The 25,674-nt window shown below is 39.5% G+C and overlaps 1 protein-coding gene across 5 annotated transcripts in view; it reads left to right on the top strand.

Annotated features, from left to right (window-relative positions):
• Positions 1-756: 756 nt before the first annotated feature.
• LOC127626425 (ataxin-7-like protein 3) overlaps positions 757-25,674 on the top strand; it is a 29,731-nt gene continuing 4,813 nt past the window's right edge. Inside the window, exons 1-8 of one of the 5 annotated variants that reach the window (XM_052102172.1) lie at positions 757-1,018; positions 1,664-1,784; positions 2,588-2,624; positions 2,705-2,837; positions 14,742-14,913; positions 17,841-17,938; positions 18,061-18,083; positions 18,431-18,476. In XM_052102172.1, coding sequence (XP_051958132.1) covers positions 2,619-2,624; positions 2,705-2,837; positions 14,742-14,913; positions 17,841-17,938; positions 18,061-18,083; positions 18,431-18,476 — 478 coding nt within the window. In that variant the 5' untranslated portion in view covers positions 757-1,018; positions 1,664-1,784; positions 2,588-2,618. Of the gene's footprint in view, positions 1,019-1,663; positions 1,785-2,587; positions 2,625-2,704; positions 2,838-14,741; positions 14,914-17,389; positions 17,713-17,840; positions 17,939-18,060; positions 18,084-18,430; positions 18,477-25,674 lie in introns of those variants that run through there. The other 4 variants (XM_052102171.1, XM_052102173.1, XR_007968454.1 and 1 more) reach the window with 4 other exon arrangements.

Raw genomic sequence — 25,674 nt, 5'->3', positions numbered from 1 at the left:
TTCTATTTTGCTGTAGGCCTATACTGAAAGGCTGAATACGTTAAAGCCTACCTAATCACTGTAGCCTGATGGATGAACAAATAAAATTAAAACCTTATGAATAAATAGGATATCTTGTAAGATACTGCATGATCCAAATATAGTATTATTTGATACATTTTTAAAGTTTTCATTACATTTTGGGCATGAAATCAGTTTAATGATGGGATCAGTTTAATCCAGATTTTTTGGATCAAAGTGATCCAAATCCTACAAAAAAGTTCTGAAAAACCCAAACTAAAGGTTTGATCCGGATCAAAACCAAGATTGGATTACGTGATCTAATCCGATTATGTAATCCGTTTTTTTCTTTTGAAAAACCCATTTTCAAGATTTGATCCAATCCGTTCTCCAAATTCCTAGTGGATTACTTTTGAAAAACTGGGCCCTTGAGAGCAAGAACTTCAGCACCTGTTTGGAGAATATTGTCAACAAAAAATAAAAAAAAAACTTGTAGTATTTTTCGTGGTTACTTTTTTGATTAAGGAATTAATGATCTGTACACTCTGGTATAATTCTCTGTATACTGTTGTATATTATGTTCTGTTAATAAAATAAATAAAAACATTAAAAAAAAATAATAATAACATGACACGCGAGTGCCATGCTTCCTCCAGAGTTCCCACTTCCATGCTCACTTCCGTTCGGAATTCGCCCATTGCCAATACTGTCAGACCTGGCTAAGCGATTCAGTGTTGAGCGATCCAGGATTGATTGCTGATTATCGATTCGCTGGGTCTGAGTGAAGGGAAATGGCAGTCTGCAGACGGGCATAACATATTTAGCCATGTATGTGGAACTTTGTTTTTGTATTCGCGGAAATATCGGGAAGGAAATGTATATTTGAACCTTTTATTTGCAAACCACAAATGCGACCGAGAACCGGTCAGTTCCTATGCAATTTCAATATATTGATAAGATCAGATGAGCAGGCACAGTCAGTGCAGTGAACAGACAAACAATCTCCATTCCAGAGCTGGTGAGTGACAGTAATAAACATTTAATCTAGACTAATGCTGGCAATCACGCCACAATCTAGCTTTTCAAATGTATAACTTCTTACTAGTCAAAAACATTGGACACAATCCTTAACTTTTGAAAGTCTTTGTAACGGAGATTATGCAGCAATTCTGTTCAATAACAGTCCTGGTCGTTTATCGGCTTATGCCATTAAATGCATTAAAGCGTTTTAGTTTAACTGTATCCAAGCTTCTGGATATAACATATTATTTCAGTCTAAAATGCGAATCAGTGCGAGGCGGGCTATGTGTAATTCGGATATTAGTTTATTTTTAATTGACAAGATTAGTCGATATCTACAAACCTTTGTTAATAGGAAAACCTGAAAATTCTGACGAAACCTTTTATATTTGTGATACTCGAATGATGGCAATAAATTGATATTATTAAATGTGATGCAATGTCATGCATGTATTGTTCTTGCAGTTATTTTCATACCTCCCCAATTATATTGGGGATTTAATAAGTTATTCTCAATATTATAATGAAATGCAGATATCAGTTACGAGGACTCATGTTTTCGCGTCTGTGGTTATATTTTGCTGTCTCATGCCCTGCCTGTGGCTCTGTTTGTCTTCCTTTTTTTGGTTTGTTGTTGTTGCAGTCTCTCCTCAGTCGATGAATGTTGCACTACAGCATGTAGGCAACAGTGCATTGTCCTGGAGCGTTTGCAAATGAAAATGGAGGACGTTTCTCTGTCCCGTATGGACAAGAGTAAGATGGAGGTGAGTGAGTACATATATCTTTCAGATGTTATTATATTCTGCATATTTGCATAGTTTCCTCACAAATATTTAATGCTAGTATTTCAACACTGTGTCAAAAAGCTGTTTCATGGTCTACATTTTACTCTTATTACATAATTTGTTTACCTATCTAATGTGTTCATTGACAGCAAATTGAAAATGAACCATTATTTTGATGTGATTTGAACATACTAATTTAAGGTATGGTTCACCCAAAAATGAAAATTCTCTTGTGTACTCACCATCATGCCATCTAAGATGTATATGACTTTATTTCTTCAGCAGAAGAAATTTTTTTTATTTTTATATTTCAGTCTTACAATGTCCTTACGATGCAAGTGAATGGTGGCCAGACCTATGAAGCTCCAAAAATCACATAAAGGAAACGTCAAAGTAATCCAAAGACTCCAGTGGTTAAGTCTATATCTTATTTAGCGATATGATAGATATGGGTGCAGAAAAAGTTCAATATAATTAATTCCTTTTTTACTCTTAAATCTTCCCTTTAACTTTCACATCTGAAAGTCACATGTGGTGCCTCTAAATCTCCACTTTCACATGTGAAAGTGAAACTAAAGTTTCTTAAATATTAATCTGTTTCTCATCCATACCTATCATATTGATTTTGAATATATTAATTTAACCACTGGATTCGTATGGATTACTTTTATGTTTCCTTTATGTGATTTTTGGAGCTTCAAACGTCTGATCACCATTCACGTTATTGTGAGGATCTACAGAGCTGAAATATTCTTCTGAAAATCTTCATTTGTGTTTGACAGGAAACTGAAAGTCTTACACTTCTGGGATGGCATGAGGGTGAGTAAATGATGAGAGAATTTTTTGTTTTGGGTGAACTGTCCCTTTAATAGACGCATGCATTGCGGCTTTTCCCACAGGGCTTTGCTCAAGAAATCCTATCTGACCTGGTGGAGGACACCTGTTTGGGTCTTTGTTTTGAGGTTCACAGGGCTGTCAAACAGGGATATTTTTTCCTGGATGATACAGACCAGGATAGTATGAAGGACTTTGGTAAGATTCAGACCTGTTTATGTAACTGGCATTCTGGGGCTTAAACTGGTTTTGGAATGTTAATGGGATTACTTGTTTGGTACGTTTAGAAAAGTTTGGTTTATTCACACCATCTTTAAATCAGTATGTTTGCATCAGAATCAGCTTTATTGCCAAGTATGCTTACACATACAAGGAATTTGTCTTGGTGACAGGAATGATACAAAACAGCAACAAGGCATAGATAATAATTTTTTTTTAAAAAAACCTTACCGCTCAAAAGTTTAGGGTCACTTACTCATTCTTTATTTTATTTTTCACAATTTAGAATAATAGTAAAGTCATCACAACTACCCAATAATAGAAATCCAAATATGGGAATTATGTTGTAAATAAATAAAAACTATGTTATATTTTATCATCTTCAAAGTGGCCACACTTTGCCTAGATTTTGCATAAATGTACTTGTAAAGATCTCCTCCAAGGGATGACATTTGACGCAGTGGCTCAAAGGTGAGGGTCTTTATTATTAACAATAATGATCACAAATAACAAAACAACGTGCACGGAGCACTCTTTCAACAGCCAGCTTAATGACACAGCCTCGTAACTCTCATGTCACTCCTCTTTTTATGGAGGCCCTCTGGCTGATTTTTATGCCGCTCTCCCGTGCTCACTGAAATTAGAGACAGGTGTTAGACATAATTTAGCTCAGGTGCAAGCCCCCTTACCGCTTTTCTCTCCCGGACGGGCGCTTGACCACGCCCCCGCTGCCACATACCCCCACCGCCCCCCCCCCCCATTTCTGGAGAGGAAGTCGGCGACAGCCATCTGCACCCCCGGTCTGTGGACCACCTTGAATTTAAAAGGCTGGAGGGCCAGATACCAACTGTTGATCCGGGCGTTAGTATCTTTCATGCGATGGAGCCACTGCAGTGGGGCGTGATCCGAGCAGAGGGTGAAGGCCCGCCCCAGCAGGTAGTAACGGAGGGTGAGGACCGCCCACTTGATGGCCAAACACTCCTTTTCCACGGTGCTGTACTTAGTCTCCCTTAAGGAGAGCTTACGGCTAATGTACAGCATCGGGTGCTCCTCCACCTCCACCACCTGCGAGAGTACGGCCCCCAGCCCGCTGTCTGAAGCGTCCGTCTGCAAAATAAAAGGGAGAGAGAAGTCAGGTGCATGAAGAAGCGGCCCCCCACAAAGTGCGGCTTTAACCTGCATAAACGCCTGTTGACACTGCTCCGACCATTGAACCGGATCTGGAGCCCCCTTTTAGTGAGGTCAGTCAGCGGGCTGGTGACATCCGAATAATTAGGCACAAACCTTCTATAATAGCCAGCCAGCCCCAGGAACTGCCTCACCCCCTTTTTGGTCTTAGGTCTAAGGCAAGTCGCAATCGCCGCGGTCTTATCAATTTGGGGACGCACCTGGCCATGACCCAAGTGGAACCCCAGATACCGTACCTCCACACGCCCAATCGCGCACTTCTTAGGATTTGCTGTGAGCCCCTCCCGTCGCAACACGATCTCAGGACGGCCCTCAGATGTTGCATGTGCCGCTGCCAATCATTGCTATAAATGATAATATCATCTAAATAGGCAGCGGTGTGTGGTCTGAGGATCCGATCCATGAGGCGCTGAAACGTGGCCGGAGCCCCAAACAAACCGAAAGAAGTATCACAAATTGGTGTAATCCAAACGGCGTAGTGAAGGCTGTTTTCTCACGGGACATTGGTGTCAAGGGGATCTGCCAATAGCCCTTTGTTAAATCCAAGGTCGAATAAAATCGAGCACGTTTCGACAGGCGTCCCGGAGCTGTTGGGCAAATGCGAACGGGCGATCTGACTTTTCCAACTTCATGCCCCGGAAGAGATGACGATTCTCTCCCGGGCTCCGACCGACCCGTTGCAAAATGGCTCTTTTTAGGTCTGTATAGGCCAGGAGGTTAGTTGTCGGCAGTTGTTGAGCCGCGAGTTGAGCTTCCCCTGACAGGACAGGAACTAGGCGGGCTGCCCATTGTTCATGCGGCCAGCCCCAGATTTCTGCCGTTCCCTCAAACAAATCAAGAAAGGCCTCAGGATCGTCTGCTACCCCCATCTTCTGTAACGTGGGCGGGGGCAGCGTGGAGCGGGTGTCCGGGGTCGCGGTTGTGGCCGGCGCGGCCTCCTGGCTGAGGAGGCTCCGGATGGCATGCCGGTCCTCTGCCTGAGGCCGCATGATCTAAAAAAAACGGCGATCCTGGTCCTGCCGGAGCTCAAGCAGGGATTGTTGGTGGCTCTGGTGTAGTGTCGCGAGGGACTGGAGGACTCTACGGGGCGACCCATCTCCATACTTGGATGAACAAATCCCGGGTTTCGGCACCAGTGTAAAGATCTCCTCCAAGGGATGACACTTGACGCAGTGGCTCAAAGGTGAGGGTCTTTATTATTAACAATAATGATCACAAATAACAAAACAACGTGCACGGAGCACTCTTTCAACAGCCAGCTTAATGACACAGCCTCGTAACTCTCATGTCACTCCTCTTTTTATGGAGGCCCTCTGGCTGATTTTTATGCCGCTCTCCCCATGCTCACTGAAATTAGAGACAGGTGTTAGACATAATTTAGCTCAGGTGCAAGCGCCCTTACCGCTTTTCTCTCCCGGACGGGCGCTTGACCACGCCCCCGCTGCCACAGTACTCTTGTCATTTTCTCAACCAACTTCTTGAGGTATCACCCTGGGATGCTTTTTAAACAGTATTGATGGAGTTCCCATCTATATGCTGGGCACTTTGTGGCTGCGTTTCTTAATTATTAGGTCCAAGTCATCCATTTTATAATTTTAAATAAAATTATAGTTTAGTAATTAAATTAAAATGTTAGCACAGTTATATTTTTGTCTACAAAACTAATTTCAAACATTTAAGCAAACACCTTAGATCAAAAGGTTTTTAAGATCATGAGAAACATTTCAGGCAAGTGACCCCAGACATTTGAAAGGTAGTGTGTGTGTGTATATATTAGGGCTGTCAATAGATTAACATTTTTAATCAAATTAATTACATGGTGTCCCGATTAATTAATCATGATTAATCGCATATACAAATATTTGCTGAGAAAGCCCCTCATATAACAATAATTCAATATATAATGATGAAATAATTATACAGTTATCTTTAAATATTAAAACAATATAAATATATTTAAATATAAAATGAAAAAATATTCAGATAATTAAAATGCATTACATTCTTGTGGCAGAAGAGTTAATCATTGATTAGACAATACAAAAAGCGGCTTTAGAATACAATGTATTGTTTACTACCATATTATTGATCATAAGTCAATCATTGGCATACAGTTCACAGCAATACAAGTGAATTGGTCAATCAGTTGGAGATTTATTATGAGGGCTTGTTTAAGGACCGTCAATGTATACCTGTGTCAGACATGCTTGTGTAGCATCTCAGGTGTGTTGTCATAAACAAAATGTTTAGGTCACTGTGTCAAGTTAAATATAGTTTAATACTTGGCTTGTTTGCAGTCACATGATTCTTGTGACGTACGAAATTCAGATGGAGGGCAGGAAGTGAAAAGCACAATGGACGAGATGGAGGAAAGTCCATACTAGTTTAGACGATATTACGAGAGAAAGGAATAAACAGAAAATCACAACATATGTTGTACTTGATCCTTACGTTTTGAAAAGGAGCAATTTTTCAACTGAATACTTGCCTGCCATCGAGGCTGTAGATATAAGCAACTACCTTGTCCTCCAGACTTCCTTCTACTCCAGAACACAAATGAAAGCATACAAAAGTATGGAGGCAACTTTTTTGTCCTGTGGATTAACCTAGCAACAGACATTAAACACTGTGGCGCCTCTGGATGTTAGCGTTGCGGTTGTTTACATGATTAGGTTAACCACTCTCAAAGGTCCGCCGAAACGCCACTAAAGACATGGACCATCGCGAAACAAGACGGAGAAGTTATTGCAGCTCATTGCAATTGCATGGCAGGGTAAGTTATTTACGTTCACCTGTAAAGGCTTTGTAATTCGCTTTGCTATCGTTACATATTTTTGTTCAGTTACAGGGGTACAAACTCAAACAAACAAAGAAAAGAAAAAACAATTTCTTTAACTTTACAAAGTACGGAAACAGCTAACGATACATAAACATAGCCACATAAGTTGTATTAACTTAACTTTGATGAAGTGTTCACTGCACACATGAGCATTATCCGACTCGGCTCCTCTAAACTGCAAATGCAGGTTGTCCAGCGTTTTTCAGTCAATTTCTTGCATTTTCCCCCTTATGAACAACAGCATTTGGTACACGATAAAAAGCTGTGCAAAACATAGGCATTTTGAGTTTGTGATAGTGTTTGTATGCTAATAATCCTATGTAGAAAATCACTTCCTGCCCTCCATCTGCATTTCGCACCACAGCAACGCAGTGACGTCATGTGCAAACAGGCATTGCGATTAATTGCGTAAATTTTTTTAGCGCGTTATTTTTTATAAAATTAATCACACATTAGTAACGCGTTAAATCGACAGCCCTAGTGTGTGTGTGTGTATGTATATATATATATATATATATATGTATGTGTGTATAATATATATATATATTATTATTATTAAAGGCCACTAATTACAGCAGTGCTCAATGAACAAGAAATTTGCAAAGATTTCAAACAAACTTCTTTCACATTGTCATTATGGGGTATTGTTTGTAGAATTTTGAGGAAAATAATGAATTTAATCCATTTTGGAATAAGGCTGTAACATAACAAAATGTGGAAAAGCGAAGCGCTGTGAATACTTTCCAGATGCACTGTATAATATGTATGTGTACACGATAGGGGTGGGCGATTTGACCAATATCTTATATCACGATGAGTAATTTTACGATAATCACGATAACGATATATTTCACAATAAAGTAAACGTTTTCTGGAAAATCAATAAAAATGGGTTTATATGTTAAATAACCCTGTTGTAATGCCTATTTTTTTTAACTCCAGTCAGTGAATTTATTACATTATAAATTAAAACTACTTCCTCTTTATTTGGAACAAGACAAACCATGTCAAAGTAAATAAAAATCGACCAAAATGCTAAATATAACAGTATATCAAATATTATTATTGTAAACTTTGCTCAAGAAACTTAAGATCCTCTCAAAGAAAATAAAACCATCTTGAAGAAAATAAATATAAAATAAAACTAGCGAATGACCGAATTAATGTAGTGTTCATCTATTGGCTTTCATAATATTCTCTTGCATGCTTCATTTTAAGGTGGTAAAACAGATTGCTTGTATTACGAGTGATTATCGTCATGTGAACCACAGATGTCGCACCTGTTTTAAAAACAAGTTCCTCTTCATTTTCTTGACCTGTTTGGGAGTCGTCCCGTTCTGAGGAGATTTCTTTCTCCATTTGGGGTTATCCTGGGTCAAAAATGATTGAGTAGCGCGAGTGACACTATTACATATCTAGGGTCTTTAAAGACCCTATACTCTTATGGAAATTAAGCAGTTGCCAATTTTGCCTTTTTTTATACTATTGAGATGAGAAAGGTTGAGGAATACAAAGAGGTGAGGGCATAACTCCAAAAAAAAGGATGAAGGTGGAATGAGGTCCTGGGTCATTAAAGACTTGATGTGTGCATTTAAGAGTTAATCAGACCATAACTGGCCTCACCGTTGTATGAATATTAAAGGCTTACACTTAAAAGACATAGCTCTTTCAAATAACTTAATCTTAAACACATGATTAGGTGGGTGTGTTTTTCATAACTTTCTCCCATAATCTCTTGAGAGAAGCTCCATCACCCAGACTTTTTCCAAAAGCAGTATTCACCACTCCCAGAGTATCTGCCGCTTTAGGGGGGTGTGTGCTACTCCCAAAAATATTACCAAGCAGGTGGCGCAGCTGTAAATATCTAAGGAATTGAGACCTGGGATTCCCAAAATGTCGAACCATACTTTCAAAGGACCTCAACACTATCACATTCACAGAGTGTATTAACCTCCCTATCAGTCCATTCTGTCCAGCAGAAAGGGGATTTATGAATACATCATTTTGAGTTCAGCCATATGCTCGAGGCTACATTTAAATATTTGTCCGAATTAAACTCTCTGGACACCTTTGTCTATACCGAGTGCAAATGCAAGATAGCGGGGTGTAAATTAACTTCTCCAGTTAGTTTGATAGAAAGGCTTTGCAATTGTGAAATGGGGAGAAACAAGAACTTCCTGTTCAATACAAAACAAGGGATGGGCTCTCTCAGGTGGCAGCGACCAATGAGCCAAATGTCTGAGACCGAATGCATAATAATAAAGCAAAGTCTTGGGTAGGCCTAGCCCACCTATGCCAATCAGCCTATGCAACTTACTGAAATGTAATCTGGGACATTTTCTTTCCAAATGAAGGTCTTCACTATGCTATCAAATTGCGTGAAATAAGAGAGGTTGACATCTATAGGGAGAGATTGTAACAGGTAGATGAATTTTGGAATTAACCTTCCCAAACATAGATAAATGTATTGAAGCCCACCTGTCCACATCGCTCAAACCTTTTTATTAAAGGCTCAAAATGAACTCTAACTAAATCACACACATTTGCTGGGAGTAAAATACCCAAGTACTTGATGCCCTGTTTGGGCCACTGGAAGGCGCCTGGCTGAAAAGCTGTTACCGAGCAGTACGCTGTCAGAGCCAAAGCTTCAGATTTAGACAAACTAACACTGTATCCTGAGAATTTAGAAATGGAATGAATAATTCTGTGGAGGCAAGGCATAGATCTAGTGGGATCGGAAACTAATAATAAAATATAATCTGAGTAAAGCAAGAGCTTATGCGCCACACCTCCCACCACCACCACCCCTGGAAAAATCATCTTCCTTCCTTATCGTGGCTGCTAATGGTTCCAGGGCAAGACAGAACAATAAGGGGGAAAGAGGCCAACCTTGCCGTCCAGAGTAAAATAATCTGAAATTAATCAATTTGTTTGTAGCGCTGCTACTGGGTGTCTATAAAGTAACTTAATCCAATAAAAGTATTCTCGAACCCATACATTTCCAAAATTTTAAAAAGATAATCCCATTCTACCATATCAAACGCCTTTTCGGTTTCAAGTGAGTCTGATCATTCGCAACTGACCACATGATATTAATGAAATGCGTAATGTTATCAGAAGAGCTACGGCCCCGAATAAACCCCACCTGATCAATATGTATAAGAGATGCCATAACTTAATTGGTTCGCCAAAAATATTTGAAAATATTTTAACGTCTAGCTGGATCAGGGAAATTGGACGGTAACTCTTAAACTCGCTTGGATCTTTGTCCTTATTTAGAATCAGACTCATCCGGGCTTGTGTCATGGTTGGAGGGAGCTTTCCATTCTTTAATGATTCCTTATAAACGTCTAGCTAGAGTGGAGCCAGTTCTGTAGCATAAGATCTAAAAACTTCAGCAGCAAAGCTGTTTGGCCCTGGAACCTTGCCTGTGGGCAAGGCCTTAACCCTCTGGGGTTCTCATTTCACTGAGGGAATGGTAGAAAATTACTCTCTCTGTTTTATATATCTAGCCAGATGTTTTCCTGCTTTGTCCCCCAACTCAAAGTATGACTGTCTTGCCCTGAATACGCTAAACTCTTTCCATGGCAAAGTAGTATTTTATCTGTATTTCAATCAGGTCAATTCTCTGAGGCCATTAGTTGACATTCGGCACTTCAGCTCTGCCTCTGCACTTTTAATATTCCCTTCCAGTTCCATGAAATAAAACAAAAATGTCATAACCAACTAAATTAATCTCGTAACAGGAAGTTTAGCTTTATACACAATCTCTGTCATCGAATAATACATGTATTTTATTTATAATTAAATTATAAACAACATTTCACTGCCCAAAATATCCTAATATTTTATTGCGCATGGTTGAATATTGTGAATGGTGGACAAATACTGTAAAAGAATGTATTTTAAGCAGCTTGTCAATGCTTGGAATATATTCAATCAGTAATAAATGGTTGCAGTTTATCTTTTTAGAGTTGTAGTCTGCTTTAGCAATGATGCTTTTTCCCCCCGACTATTTAAAAAGTTACAATATTAATTCATCAAGCTATTATGGACCAGTTCAAGCTGACAACACTGCATGGACCACAAGAGACTACAGAAGCCTACATATGTAGATACATTATGCCTAAAAAGGCTTAATATCCAATATTAATGCTATTATAATGTATTTTTATTTCGATATGCTGTTTTTAGTTAACTGTTAGACATATGATGTGTGACTTAACTCAATGAAGTTCTTGATTTTAAGTTTTTAACCATGATGAAACCGCAATGTTATTTTGCTGTATGACAGTGCTTGCACCATCTTGGCTGCACAAACGGCATGTGAAATTTTACCAGTTGTCTTGTGAAACTGCCTTGTTTAGTTTCAATTACATTGGATGCATACCCGTCTTTATGTTTTCATCGTGCCATCCACCTCGATAGTTGATGTTATACAGTAGTATCTGTAGTAACATTCAAGCGTATTGCTTGACTGATGAATGTGCCTGATTGTGCGTTTGCTTAAACACAGTGAAACAACTCTGGCTATATCTACGTCAAGACAGATATTTGTTCATTAATTTCTGTTTTGTTATTTGTTTATTTGATTGCATCACAAATGTCAGGGACTTGGCTGGACTCGGAAAAAAATGTGGGTCCCAAAGGTTCAAGTCCGAGTCCGTGACAAATCCAAATCCATTAAAATTGGACTCGTGGCTCAGACTCAAGTCCAAGTCCAAACTCTAAAAGCACTTTTTGTTGAAAGAAATTAGTTGAATTGGTAAACCTAACAGAATTAGACGTGTCAATGTAACTATAATAAATCCCTTTATGTGCTGACTAGTGAATGTTAAGCCCTATTCGGACGGCAATTATTTACATGGGGACGTGAGGTCATTCCAGCATTCCAGCAAATCCAAAATGTCTGTTTTTCTGCCACCTCCTGTGAGAAAAATGTTTTTTGACAAACACCAAGATCGTGTGGTAATTTAATTACTGTTCAAATCCACATCTCAAGTTTTTAATCCAAAAGCCATTTTGGAAAAAAATTTTTACCACTGCTAAGTGCCATACAATTGCGCTGTACATGGGAAAAGCTGTGGAATTAATGTACAGTTGTGAAAGTTGGAGGATTGTGTAACATAATTTTTTTTAATAATTCACAATAATAACATTTGTCACTTCTCCAGCAAATGGGAACTCTAAGTAGAACGGGAAAAAAGGAGAGCCAGATCACGTAAACTTTTGAAATGGTCCATTATTATAGCAGCAATGTAATAAATTTGTAATATATCACATTTTAATGTAGAAACGTTTATTAATGCATGACTACTCGTTTATACGGGTCGAAGTCCCAGAACATTTGCCAGGTTAATGTCTATCTTATTTAAAAGGTTAAATTTCCACATCCACTTTTTAAACACAGACAGATAATTAATTCATTTTGATAGATAAAACATAAGAAAAACACTTACCATCGCTCCTCAGATTTTATTTGAACTATCTTTACTGTCCATGATATGTGGGCTTCTATCTCTCCTTGCGTGTACTTAGGAGAGAGTGTGCAAGCAGTGCCACTGAGGTAATGTGGGTGACGAAACATGCGCACCCCCATTGACAGATTTTTTTTAGCTTTTTTTAAACAGTCTTTTATTAGCTGCGTTAAACAGATTCTTGAATTATTTTAATTGCTCTTCACAAGAAATGTGGCATGCTCCGTATGTGAAAATGTACACTGTAATGTCCACAGCATTTTGAAGCATGGTTCCCTATTTGTTGTTAAAATTTCAAACATTTTAAACGCAAATACATAGGACACAGCATGTGGATTTAATATTTTTCCATATAACAAGCGCAACTGCAATCATGTGATTGACAAAATGTCTTGCTGGTCCCTCGTGATTTAATTGTCATCCGAACGCATGAGTTTTATCACAGAGGAGACATCACAAAATTTACAGACATCACACTGAGAAACACTGCGATTTATGTAATCATCTCGCATTTAAATTATATTTAAACAGTAGGCTACTGTACTTGCACCTAATTAGGTGGCTGTTTCACATTTTCACATATCCTTCTACTGCAGGGGTGCCCACACTTTTTTGTGTGATGATCTACTTTTAAATGACCAACTCAGTAAGGTCTACCAACTAAAAAAAACACAGTTAATTTAAAATAAGAAAATGCTTGTTGGGACTACTGCATGTATCCTTACATGGAATTCATCTTCTAATTAATAAAAAAATATATATTAATGTTCAATGTTGATATCATTCAGTTTTAAAACTAAACCCAAAACACCTACAGCACAATAGATTACAATAGCCAGGGCATTTACCTTATTCTGATGACTTGCACTGAATGGAATCAGACAGTTTTGCCTAATCCGGGCAGTAGCATCGCAATTTCACGCTCTGTTCCCAGAAGTCCTTGGAAGGCACGTATGCGCAAACCTATTTGTCATGGCAACTGAATAAACAAAACCTTGTCTGGTCAATATTTACTCGTCAAGCGCAAGTCAGACAGAAACTAAAAGAAGGAACGACATTATATTTATTTTTATTAAAATTTAACGAAAGTACATAAAAATGTTCTACCAGCATTGCCTTTGCGATCGACTGGTAGATCGCGATCGACGTAAAGGGCACCCCTGTTCTACAGTAAGGAATTGTTTCCGATGCAATGTTGATGTCATGTTTACATTAGAAAGATCAAAAATCTAACTTTGTATAAATGAAGCTTTGATTGAAGAATAATCTTTGTCTTTTTGAGTTTCGTAACTTGCATTGTATTACTGTTTTTGTTTGATTAGTCGATTTTCGTTCTGAAACATTAATGATTGTCAATTAAGACAATTACAATTTGCAACCCTTTCCTGAAGAATTGGTGGCACATTACGAAACATTTTTTATTCCAGTACACTTGGTTCCTCAATGCACCTTTCTGCTGGAGCAACAGCCTTCTATTACAGAAGAGGCAGAGTTGAAGAAAGTCAAAACACGACTTTTGAGTTTGCTGGGAGTAAGGTTTTTTTGCGACCCATTCTACAAGGAAAACCAAGCCACAACGATCTTCCATCTTCAACGCTAGTTCCTAGTTGTTCTTCTTTAGGTGTTTGATGTTGGTTTGAAAAGTAACTTTTGGTGTGTTGGCGCCACCAACAAGCTGGATTTTGTAGCTGCATCGGCTCGGGACACGTGACTAAATAAATTCTCATTGGTCAGTCATTTTTTTTTTTTTTTTTTTTGTAGTCCAAAAATAAAATAAGGACTGCTCCTCGCAAATAAAAAACCTTTGGATTGTAGACGGGTGTGACTTGTTGTGAATAGCTCCATAGGAATCCATTGTTTTAGTTCAAAAGCTTGTTCATAACAAACTTTCGCACCGAAAACATAGAACGTAAAATATTCAATTAAGCATTGTGTCATAATATATGTCTTTTACTAGCAGAATTTTTTGCCAAAATTGTAATTTTGGTATTGACTAAGAATTTTTGTGAGTTAGTAACTGCTTTTTATCTCATATGTAATGTTTAAAGCATCTGGGGAGGATTTTGACATGTATTCTAAAGAAATAGTTCACACAGAAATGAAAATTATTTCACCATTTTACTTACCCTTATTTCATTCCAAGCCCATATAACATTCATTCTTCCATGGAACAAAATAGATGTTCATACGCAGAATGTTCACAATGCTATATTTAATACTATGGAACTTTATATTAATTTGTACTATCAAGCTCCAAAAAGAAAAAAACAACAACATGAAACTACATTTAAAGTCTTCTGAAGTGGCTTTGTGTGAGGAGCAGATTGAAATTGAACTGAAAATCCAACCTAAACCTCTTTTGTCCACTATCTCTTGTAGAAATCGTGGACCAGCCTGGAGTAGACATTTTTGGGCAAGTGTATAACCAGTGGAAAAACAAAGAGTGTGTGTGTCCTAACTGCAGTCGGAGCATTGCTGCATCTCGCTTTGCTCCTCACCTGGAGAAATGTCTTGGTATGGGCCGCAACAGCAGTCGCATTGCCAACCGCAGGTATTATGACTAAATATTAACTTCACTAGCGGCACCAAACGTGCATGTAAAAATAATGATCGTTTACAAACATGTTTCCTGAACACTTTCCCTGATGCCATAGGCAGCCAAACAGATAATCCTTATCAACTCATGTCATTGATTGAGCCAGTGTTGCTATGTTGGGCTGGTTGAGATCCTATATAATCCAATCAGATCAACGTTTTATAGCACAGCAGAGTTTTGAAACTTTTTGGAGGATGTGGCAGGGTGGAGGGCTGGGTTGGGTCGTGATTCTGCACACCCGACCCCTAATCAGGCTAATTTAGCCTCAGATAGGGATAAAGGCCAACTGGAAGCTGCAGTGCAACAGAGAGATTTACGGACAGCTGTCAGACGTGTGTGTGTGTGTGCGTGTGTGTGCGTGTGTGTGCGTGTGTGTGCGCGTGTGTGCGTGTGTGTGCGCGTGTGTGCGTGCGTGCGCGTGCGTGCGTGCGTGCGTGCGTGCGTGAACATCTTTTTGATTTTATATTAAACTATTATTTATATTGTCAAGCCGGTTCTCGCCTCCTTTCCCTGTAACCCCTTTATCCCTCTCTGAGGCTTGATTAGGGGCCGGGTGTGTGAAATCAGGACCCTGCCACAGAGTAATTTAAGTTGGGACTGGAAAAAGTATTTTAACATTGAAGAAATACACATTTTACCTTTTTAAATAGAACATTTAATATAGATGTTACTTGAATGTGAGGCATATTCAGATTATGGATGCAAATTTTAGAATATTCTATTCAACTAATAACTGCCAGTATTAACTGTTTACTGATAAGCCATAAATCAAGCAAGTGACCAAATAGGCATGACAAAGGCTAAACTTGGTTTGTCAACAGGATTTAAATGGCTGTAACGAAACCGGCTTAAATAACAGAGTAATTACATTGTAATTACATTAATTGTATATTCCCTTTTTTTTCATAACAAACACATTTAGAATGTATCTATAAATCTAGTCTGGTCTTTTACCAGTTTAACAATGGAAGAATAAAATCAGTCTTGGCCTACCGACAATTTGTTCTGGTGGGCAATCCTAATCTTTTTACATGGGCAGAGGTCAGTATGGTACGCAGCTGGTTGACAGTAATAAGACCGGCAGCTGAAAATACCTTCTTCGAAGGCACTGGTTCCACTGCACATCTCCCTTGTAACATGGATGACATATGTGATTAGATGCCGAGGCTTGCTGATGTTTATTTATATATATATATATATATATATATATTAGTATATGGTGCTACTTTGTGCTTGTGCTACTAATAAACTATAAAGACATATTGCATAATGTGAATCAGAAAATGTTGTCTTCACGGATTAAATGGACGCACACATCCCACTTTTTATCTGTATGCTTCATATTTCCCAATTGAGAGGAAGACAGTGGTTTACGTGTGATAAACACATCAAATTACCTCTTTTTACAATTACTTCACATATACAGTTAGTACAGTACACAGTGAAACGAGACTATGTTCCTCCAGGACCATGGTGCTACATAAAACAACATAGGACAAACACCGAACCACATGAGACTACACAGACTAAATAACATACCTATATAAAGTGCACGTGCAAATGTGTGCAAAAAAGTACGGGACAGTACAATAAATTACTAAAAATAAACAGGACAGTATGCACAGTGAGAGACAGTGCAGCGCCGGCCAGTACACAGTAGTGTAAAAAGATGACAGATTCTAAAAATGCCAAATGTAAACATAACATACTATGTGATAGTGTTCTATGCACATAGCAGTTATTGAGGTAGCAGCCAGGTATAAAGTGACAATAATTAAAGTGCAACTCAGGACACGTGTGTGTGTGTGTGTGTGTGTGTGTGTGTGTGTGTGTGTGTGTGTGTGTGTGTGTGTGTGTGTGTGTGTGTGTGTGTCAGTGTGTCAGTCCAGTCAGTATTGAGGAGTCTGATGGCTTGGGGGAAGAAGCTGTTACACAGTCTGGCCGTGAGGGCCCGAATGCTTCGGTACCTCTTGCCAGATGGCAGGAGGGTGAAGAGTTTGTGTGAGGGTTCATCCACAATGCTGATTGCTTTGCGGATGCAGTGTTTTTTGTAAATGTCTATGATGGAGGGAAGAGATACCCCGATGATCTTCTCAGCTATCCTCAATATCCTCTGCAGTACTTTTCGGTCCAAAACCAATCAGTGATGCAGCTGCACAGGATGCTCTCAATAGTCCCTCTATAGAATGTAGTGAGGATGGGGGGTGGGAGATGTGCTTTCCTCAGACTTCGAAGAAAGTAGAGACACTGCTGGGCTTTCTTGGTAATAGAGCTGGTGTTGATGGACCAGGTGAGGTTCTCCGCCAGGTGAACATAGGAATTTGGTGCTCTTGACGATCTCCACAGAGGAGCAGTCGATGTTCAGTGGAGAGTGGTCACTATGTGCTCTCCTAATGTCAACAACCATCTCTTTTGTTTTGTCCACATTCAGAGACAGGTTGTTGGCTCTACAACAGTCCGTTAGCCGCTGCACCTCCTCTCTGTATGCTGACTCGTCGTTCTTGCTGATGAGACCCACCACGGTCGTGTCATTGGCGAACTTAATGATGTGGTTCGAGCTGTGCATTGCTGCACAGTCGTGAGTCAGCAGAGTGAACAGCAGTGGACTGAGCACACAGCCCTGGGGGGCCCCAGTGCTCAGTGTTTTGGTGGTGGTGGAGATGCTGTTCCCGATCCGGACTGAGTGAGGTCTCCCAGTCAGGAAGTCCAGGATCGAGTTGCAGAGTAGTTGCAGTTTCTTCTAAAACAACTATAGTAATTTTAATTGCTAATATTAGTCTAGCAAATTGTTAATACTGGTTGATTGGTTTACCATCTACACCCCTAATTCAGATATAAATTGCAGTACGATTAATAATGTTTATTTGCTTCCGATTATTCAGAATTGCCAGCGGCAACAACACAAACAAATCAGAGAGTGATCAAGAGGAAATTGATGATGTCAACGACAATGACTGGTCTTATGGGGCAGAAAAGAAAGGTGAGACTTAACAGTATTACGTATTGACCTTTCATTGCAATATCTTATCTTCGTAGAGCAGTGTTTACATTTTAAGATTGAATGTAATGTCTTTTAACATTTGTTAACATTTTGCTTTCCAGCCAAGAAGAAAAAGTCAGATAAGGTATTTTTACATTCTTTGAAACTACCTGAACCTTTGGAAAGTTTGATTTTCTGTTACCGATGTTATGTCATGCTCTTAGATGACTTCTCAGCATTTGTAGCTGCAGAATCTGGGGCAATCTAGCTGTAGAGTTGGCTTGTAATAATTCATGCCAACAATTATTTTTTGGCTACAAGCAGTTCATCACAAGACAAGCTTGCTCACTAATCAGTGCTGGACTGTGGCATACAATTTCCTATTCCCTTCCTTTATTGTGTCTTTTAATTTGTTTTATATGCATATACTAGCTGCTGACCAAGCCACACCACTTCAGACAAAATGTTTGACGTCTCTTTCTCTTTGTACAGAATCCAAATTCACCAAGAAGATCCAAATTAATGAAACACAAAAATTGTAAGTATGTGCTCTACCATCCAAGGCAAACAGGTCTTGTTGTGAATTCTTTTAGTGAACAACACTTGTTTTGTAACAGGGTTTTAAGTCTTGAAGTTAGGGATGTGCAAAAATAAACCAGTGAAACCCTGTATTATTAGGGTCCACCAGACCCTGAGTGATTTGTTTCTTATGGGTCATTCGGAGGATGCACTCTTTTGTTCAGAATAAGCTGGACGTGTGGGTGTTTAGAGGCTTTTTAAAATGAGGAATGTTACAGGTTCAATACAATTTAAGCTTAATCAAAAGCATTTGGTAATGTTGATTACCACGAAAAGTGATTTATCTCATCTCTCATATATTTTAAAGAATGGTAACAGTAAGACACTTACAATGGTGAAAGGGGGCAGTTCATAAATGCTGAAATACAAACCATTTCGAAAAGCCACAAGATGTAAACATAAAAGTGTTAACTAGGGATGGGCTGTAGTACTAGGAAGTGACCGCAATGATTTTCCATGAAAATAATGATCATGTGTGATGTGACTTCACTAAATTCAAAATTCAATGATAACTGTACACAAACGTGTCAAAGTGGGGCCTTATTTTAATTTTGAGATTACAGTATGTCATGATTTTCGGCTGTGTCTGAATCATTACAGCAACAAGTTCCATTACAGTGCAATGTGACTATGTCCGGGACAGTGCTCAACACTAGAAAAACGCACAGTTCTCTAGAGAAGCATGTTCTTCTTTTCAAACACCTAGACAGAGCACAGCTGAATGGAACAGAAAGCAGGGTCTTCAAAACAATTTTCAACTTAAAACAGTATATTAAAAGCATGAAGGTAATTTTGTTCAAAACAGTGGTGCATGCTTATTAAGATAATAAGCATCATGATAATAAGATAATGACCCTTAGCCAAGTCCCGCTAAGTGTTTCTGACCAATCCAATCATAGCAACTGTTGCTGTGCATTTCTCTGACGAGTGTTTGCTTTTTTCCCACAGAGATTCTATGGGAGTAATGCGTGTGAGTAGTTTTTAGAAGTTTAAGTGATGTAAAAACAAATGTTTGCTGGGTCACATGTAATCATGACACGAGGTATGTAGGTGTGTTTTTTTTTTTTTTTAATCTTTAAATTAATCTCGAGAAGCACATGCTATGGATTAAACTGTGTCAGCCCTATTTCCCAATTGAGCATCTATAACATCAGAAGGACACCTATATTTGCTTCAAGATAAAATAAAGTTCATAATTTAAAGTTAATGAATTTACTTATTAATTCGGGTCTTAGTAAAGGCAATAGTAAATAGAGTTCACAGCATCATAGTGAGTGTGTTCTGCAAAGCTGTCAGAGCGAGCAGCGGAAACTAAGGGGGAGCTTAGTGAATGGTCAATTATGGCAACCTGAAGGAAGAGCAGAGATGCGCTTAAAATATATGCGAGACAATGACTGGACAACAATGAGATACAATGCCGTAGGCAAAGACGTCTGTCTGACATATACTGCAACCATGTATGATTTAAGCTACGAATGTGCATGAGCAGTCGACTAATCGAGTAATCATTCTGCACCAGCTAATTTAATATTAAAAACGCTACTTGAATATCGCAAACAAATTTTCATTTCAGCATTTACCTGTCATGAGCAGCGTTGAATTACGCGGTTCCCTGTGAATCTCTCACCACATCTCACAGTTACAATGGAGTTCATTGGGGGGGGTGGAGGAGTAGTCCGTTTTATTCATATGAAATTCCGCACCTGCATTCCAATCTACATCTTGATGTAATCCTTCCTCGTGATCATACAGTGTGTTTTCATGAGCTAAATGGGTGGCTTAACAAAAAGTTAAAATGTGGGGAGACAGGGAGTCATGTGACGCGATGGGAGGATTGGATGTGTGAACGGCGAGCTCTGTGCACTTTGCTAATTTTAACATATTTAATTACATAAACCAGTGAGATTCTATACACTCTGTTCCATAACTGTTCTAGGAGGACAATATGTCAAAGAATTCAGAATCCTCGGGTTCTGGAGTCATTAAAAGACTATTATATGTTTAAGCTGACACCCCTGAGCAGCTTATCAAGAATAGACTCCTTTTCAGCCTGGGAGTCTATTTAGTTGAAGAGGTGCTGGAAATGCATTGAGAGTTGCTGAACGTGTCGGCAATGCTGACGAAGGTTGTTTCTGACTTTGAGGATCTTGCTGTGATACGTTGATCAATCACTGCCATGGAAGCAAAGCTCTCTGAGGTGTTCACAAGAGTGGGGGATGTCGAGAAATGGATTGATTATCTGGAGGCATCGGAGAGGGCTCTTCTTATCTGCTAGCGACCAAGGTGGATTTGGAGCATGTCTAGGAGAAGATGGAGGACATGGAGAACCATAGCCGGTGGAATAATGTCTGAATCGTCAAAATTCCTGAGGCCGAAGATGGTCAGAATATGGTGAAATTCCTGGATGGGCTGCTTCCGAATCTGCTCGACATAGCAGGCCATAAACTGGAAATCGAGCGAGCTCACAGGGTTCCTTCTCAGCAATCGGCGGAGGGAGACAGGCACCGATCAATTGGCCAAATTTCTGAGATCATCTGATAAAGATCTCGCGAGAAGTAAAGGAAGGCTGTCTAGGAAAATCCACAGCATTTTCTTGTTCCCAGACTTTGCAAATTCATCAAGAGAGAAACATGATCGATACAAGGAATGTAAGAAACGTTTACATCAATGGAATGTCACTTTTGCACTGATATTCCCTGTCAAATTGAGCTGCTAAGGATGGCCGTAAAACATTCACATGCCCACAGTAAGCGATGTCCTTCATAAAGTCAATGGAGTGAGTAAGTCATCTTGTGGAACTTGCGTTGCAGCTGAGTGGACCAGCTCACTGAACATTCATTTGACTGTTTGAGGAAACGGAGCGCTTTCTTGTCCTGGTGCTGCCTAGCGGCTGTAGTTTATTTTGTAGAGTAGTACACCTTCAGGACAGTTTTATGGATGAATCTGCACGATCTTTGTACTTATTCTGTTTTATAGATGATTTATTGCCATGTAATTCTGTCTCACAAAATTGGTATAGAAAGACCAGATTTGAGTAATCCAATGGCTTGTTGCAGGGGTTCTCGTAGGCATACATGGACAGAGCTTAGAGGACGCCAGTTGGCGCTGTCATGTGCGGGGTTAGTGCGCACATTTTTTATTTTATTTTTTTTTTAGGGGATGTTCAGGGTTGGTTTGTTGCACTAATGTTGGAATGTGGTCTTTATAATCTTGTTTTTGACACAGTCTATTTTTTTCTTATATCAATATGTGAAATGTTAATATGAGTGGATTATCTCTTTTTGTGGAATGTTATATCTCTTAAGAGTAAGAAATATGATATAGTGTTTCTTTAAGAAATGCATCTTTACTCACAGGAAGCTGAAAAATTTGGGAAGATATGGGGTGGACATGTTGTGCTGGCTCAAGTAAGAGCAGGAGAGTCATTACACCATGTAAACAATTCAAATGTCTCAAACAGATTAAAGACAAATTAGGAAGAGTCATTACTATTTTAGCTGAAATTCAGGGGCAAAGTTTTATCTTAGTTAATATTTATGAACGTTGATTATCAGGGATCTTTTATAGATATTGAAGGGATGTTGCAAGTCGCTGGTCATGAGGCATCAGTGTATTACCCGCTGCTAATTCACAGTCTGGGGGACAGGACTTCAATTTCTCTCAAGAGATTATGGGACAAAGATTTAAACTTGGTATTGAAGAAGGAAGTATGGGCTAGGATTCTAAAAAGCATCAAGTGTACATCTAGAGATGCAAGGGTGCGCCTTATGCAATTTCAGATTTTACATAGATTCTATTGGACCCCATTTAGATTGTATAGGCTTGCTCTTAAAGACACACTCACCTTCTGGCAATGCCAATCAGAGTATGGAGACATAAACCATGTATTTTGGGGGTGTGTTAAGATCCAATAATTCATTTTGCAGGTTCAAAGTTTTATGTGTGACGTATTGGGCACTCAAATTTCATTTTGTATTTCATTTTGTCATAGTTGCGCTGCCTCTACTGCTGTGACATTATCTTAAACCCAACACAAACTGACCAAAACGATAACACGACTGTTAGCTGCTAGCTCATTTTGCTGCATAAAGCAGTTGTTGCATGGTGATTTTACACAAGTGTAACACTTAAATTGGCATGGTTGTTTTAGAAGCAAGCTTCCAGTAGTTGGTCAACTAAATAAAGTGATGTGTTCAGTCAGGGTATAGACTAAAACATACCATCCTCCATTGTGAATCAACGCCAGTCCAGGGCACTCTCTCTCCCATTGTTGTCGGTTTATATAGCGTCCATTTGGTCGAACTACTTCCACTTTTCCTTGATGGTTCTGTAGTCACTTGTAAGTTTTTTTTTTTTTTACTTTTCCCTACACTGTTGGTAAGTCCAGTCCTAGCCATGTGCGGCCAACAGACACTTCCTGAGAGACTTTTTCATTTCGACTCATCGCTAACGAGTGGACAATCTGCACCTCGTTAATTGACCATGGCGTGGTTTTGCACACAGCCATTTCATTTTTCACAGTTTGAGAGTAGCATGAACAAATTATACTGTTATCACTATTTATAACTTTAAAACTAGCGGGTTGATGTCACGTGTCAGAAATCCAGTGACGCTGGTAGTGATTATTCTCCCTGACCAATCAGTGATCTGCAGGATTTTGATGTCACATTTAGTATCGGCTCGGCTCGCTTGGAACCTTGGTACTAAAAAAAGTGTCCGATACCAGGTACTATCCACAGTGAAATTGAGCACAGCAGAAGACCCCACCGGGTACCACTCATCTCCACTACAAATAGGAAAAAGAGGCTACAATTTGCAAGAGCTCACCAAAAACTGGACAGTTGAAGACTGGAAAAATGTTGCCTGGTCTGATGAGTCTCGATTTCTGTTAGGACATTCAGATGGTAGAGTCAGAATTTGGCATAAACAGAATGAGAACATGGATCCATCATGCCTTGTTACCACTGTGCAGGCTGGTGGTGTAATGGTGTGGGGGATGTTTTCTTGGCACACTTTAGGACCCTTAGTGCCAATTGGGCATCGTTTAAATGCCACGGCCTACCTGAGCATTGTTTCTGACCATGTCCATCCCCTTATGGCCACCATGTACCCATCCTCTGATGGCTACTTCCAGCAGGATAATGCACCATGTCACAAAGCTCGAATCATTTCAAATTGGTTTCTTGAACATGACAATGAGTTCACTGTACTAAAATGGCCCCCACAGTCACCAGATCTCAACCCAATAGAGCATCTTTGGGATGTGGTGGAACGGGAGCTTCGTGCCCTGGATGTGCATCCCACAAATCTCCATCAACTGCAAGATGCTATCCTATCAATATGGGCCAACATTTCTAAAGAATGCTTTCAGCACCTAGATTTAAGGCAGTTCTGAAGGCGAAAGGGGGTCAAACACAGTATTAGTATGGTGTTCCTAATAATCCTTTAGGTGAGTGTGTGTATATATATATACACACACACATTATACAGTCAGGTCCATAAATATTGGGACATGGACACAATTCTAATCTTTTTGGCTCTGTACACCACCACAATGGATTTGAAATGAAATGAACAAGATGTGCTTTAACTGCAGACTTTCAGCTTTAATTTGAGGGTATTTACATCCAAATCAGGTGAACGGTGTAGGAATTACAACAGTTTGTATATGTGCCTCCCACTTTTTAAGGGACCAAAAGTAATGGGACAATTGGCTGCTCAGCTGTTCCATGGCCAGGTGTGTGTTATTCCCTCATTATCCCATTTACAAGGAGCAGATAAAAGGTCCAGAGTTCATTTCAAGTGTGCTATTTGCATTTGGAATCTGTTGCTGTCAACTCTCAATATGAGATCCAAAGAGCTGTCACTATCAGTGAAGCAAGCCATCATTAGGCTGAAAAATCAAAACAAACCCATCAGAGAGATAGCAAAAACATTAGGTGTGGCCAAATCAACTGTTTGGAACATTCTTTAAAAGAAAGAATGCACCGGTGAGCTCAGCAACACCGAAAGACCCGGAAGACCACAGAAAACAACTGTGGTGGATGACCGAAGAATTCTTTCCCTGGTGAAGAAAACACCCTTCACAACAGTTGGCCAGATCAAGAACACTCTCCAGGAGGTAGGTGTATGTGTGTCAAAGTCAACATTCAAGAGAAGACTTGACCAGAGTGAATACAGGGGGTTCACCACAAGATGTAAACCATTGGTGAGCCTCAAAAACAGGAAGGCCAGATTAGAATTTGCTAAACAACATCTAAAAAAGCCTTCACAGTTCTGGAAGAACATCCTATGGACAGATGAGACAAAGATCAACTTGTACCAGAGTGATGGGAAGAGAAGAGTATGGAGAAGGAAAGGAACTGCTCATGATCCAAAGCATACCACCTCATCAGTGAAGCATGGTGGTGGTAGTGTCATGGCGTGGGCAAGTATGGCTGCCAATGGAACTGGTTCTCTTGTATTTATTGATGATGTGACTGCTGACAAAAGCAGCAGGATGAATTCTGAAGTGTTTCGGGCAATATTAGCTGCTCATATTCAGCCAAATGCTTCAGAGCTCATTGGACGGTGCTTCACAGTACAGAGGGACAATGACCGCAAAAGCAACCAAAGAGTTTTTTTAATGGAATGTTATGCAATGGCCAAGTCAATCACCTGACCTGAATCCGATTGAGCATGCATTTCACTTGCTGAAGACAAAACTGAAGGGAAAATGCCCCAAGAACAAGCAGGAACTGAAGACAGTTACAGTAGAGGCCTGGCAGAGCATCACCAGGGATGAAACCCAGCGTCTGGTGATGTCTGTGTGTTCCAGACTTCAGGCTGTAATTGACTGCAAAGGATTTGCAACCAAGTATTAAAAAGTGAAAGTTTTGATTTATGATTGTTAATCTGTCCCATTACTTTTGGTCCCTTAAAAAGTGGGAGGCACATATACAAACGGTTGTAATTCCTACACCGTTCACCTGATTTGGATGTAAATACCCTCAAATTAAAGCTGAAAGACTGCAGTTAAAGCACATCTTGTTCATTTCATTTCAAATTCATTGTGGTGGTGTATAGAGCCAAAAAGATTAGAATTGTGTCGATGTCCCAATATTAATGGACCTGACTGTATACAAACACACACACACACACACACACACACACACACA

The sequence above is a fragment of the Xyrauchen texanus genome, chromosome 33, assembly GCF_025860055.1.
Source record: "Xyrauchen texanus isolate HMW12.3.18 chromosome 33, RBS_HiC_50CHRs, whole genome shotgun sequence".
NCBI lineage: Eukaryota > Metazoa > Chordata > Actinopteri > Cypriniformes > Catostomidae > Xyrauchen > Xyrauchen texanus.
The sequence above is the reverse complement of the archived record's forward strand: the minus strand, read 5'-3'. Positions and strand labels throughout refer to the sequence as shown.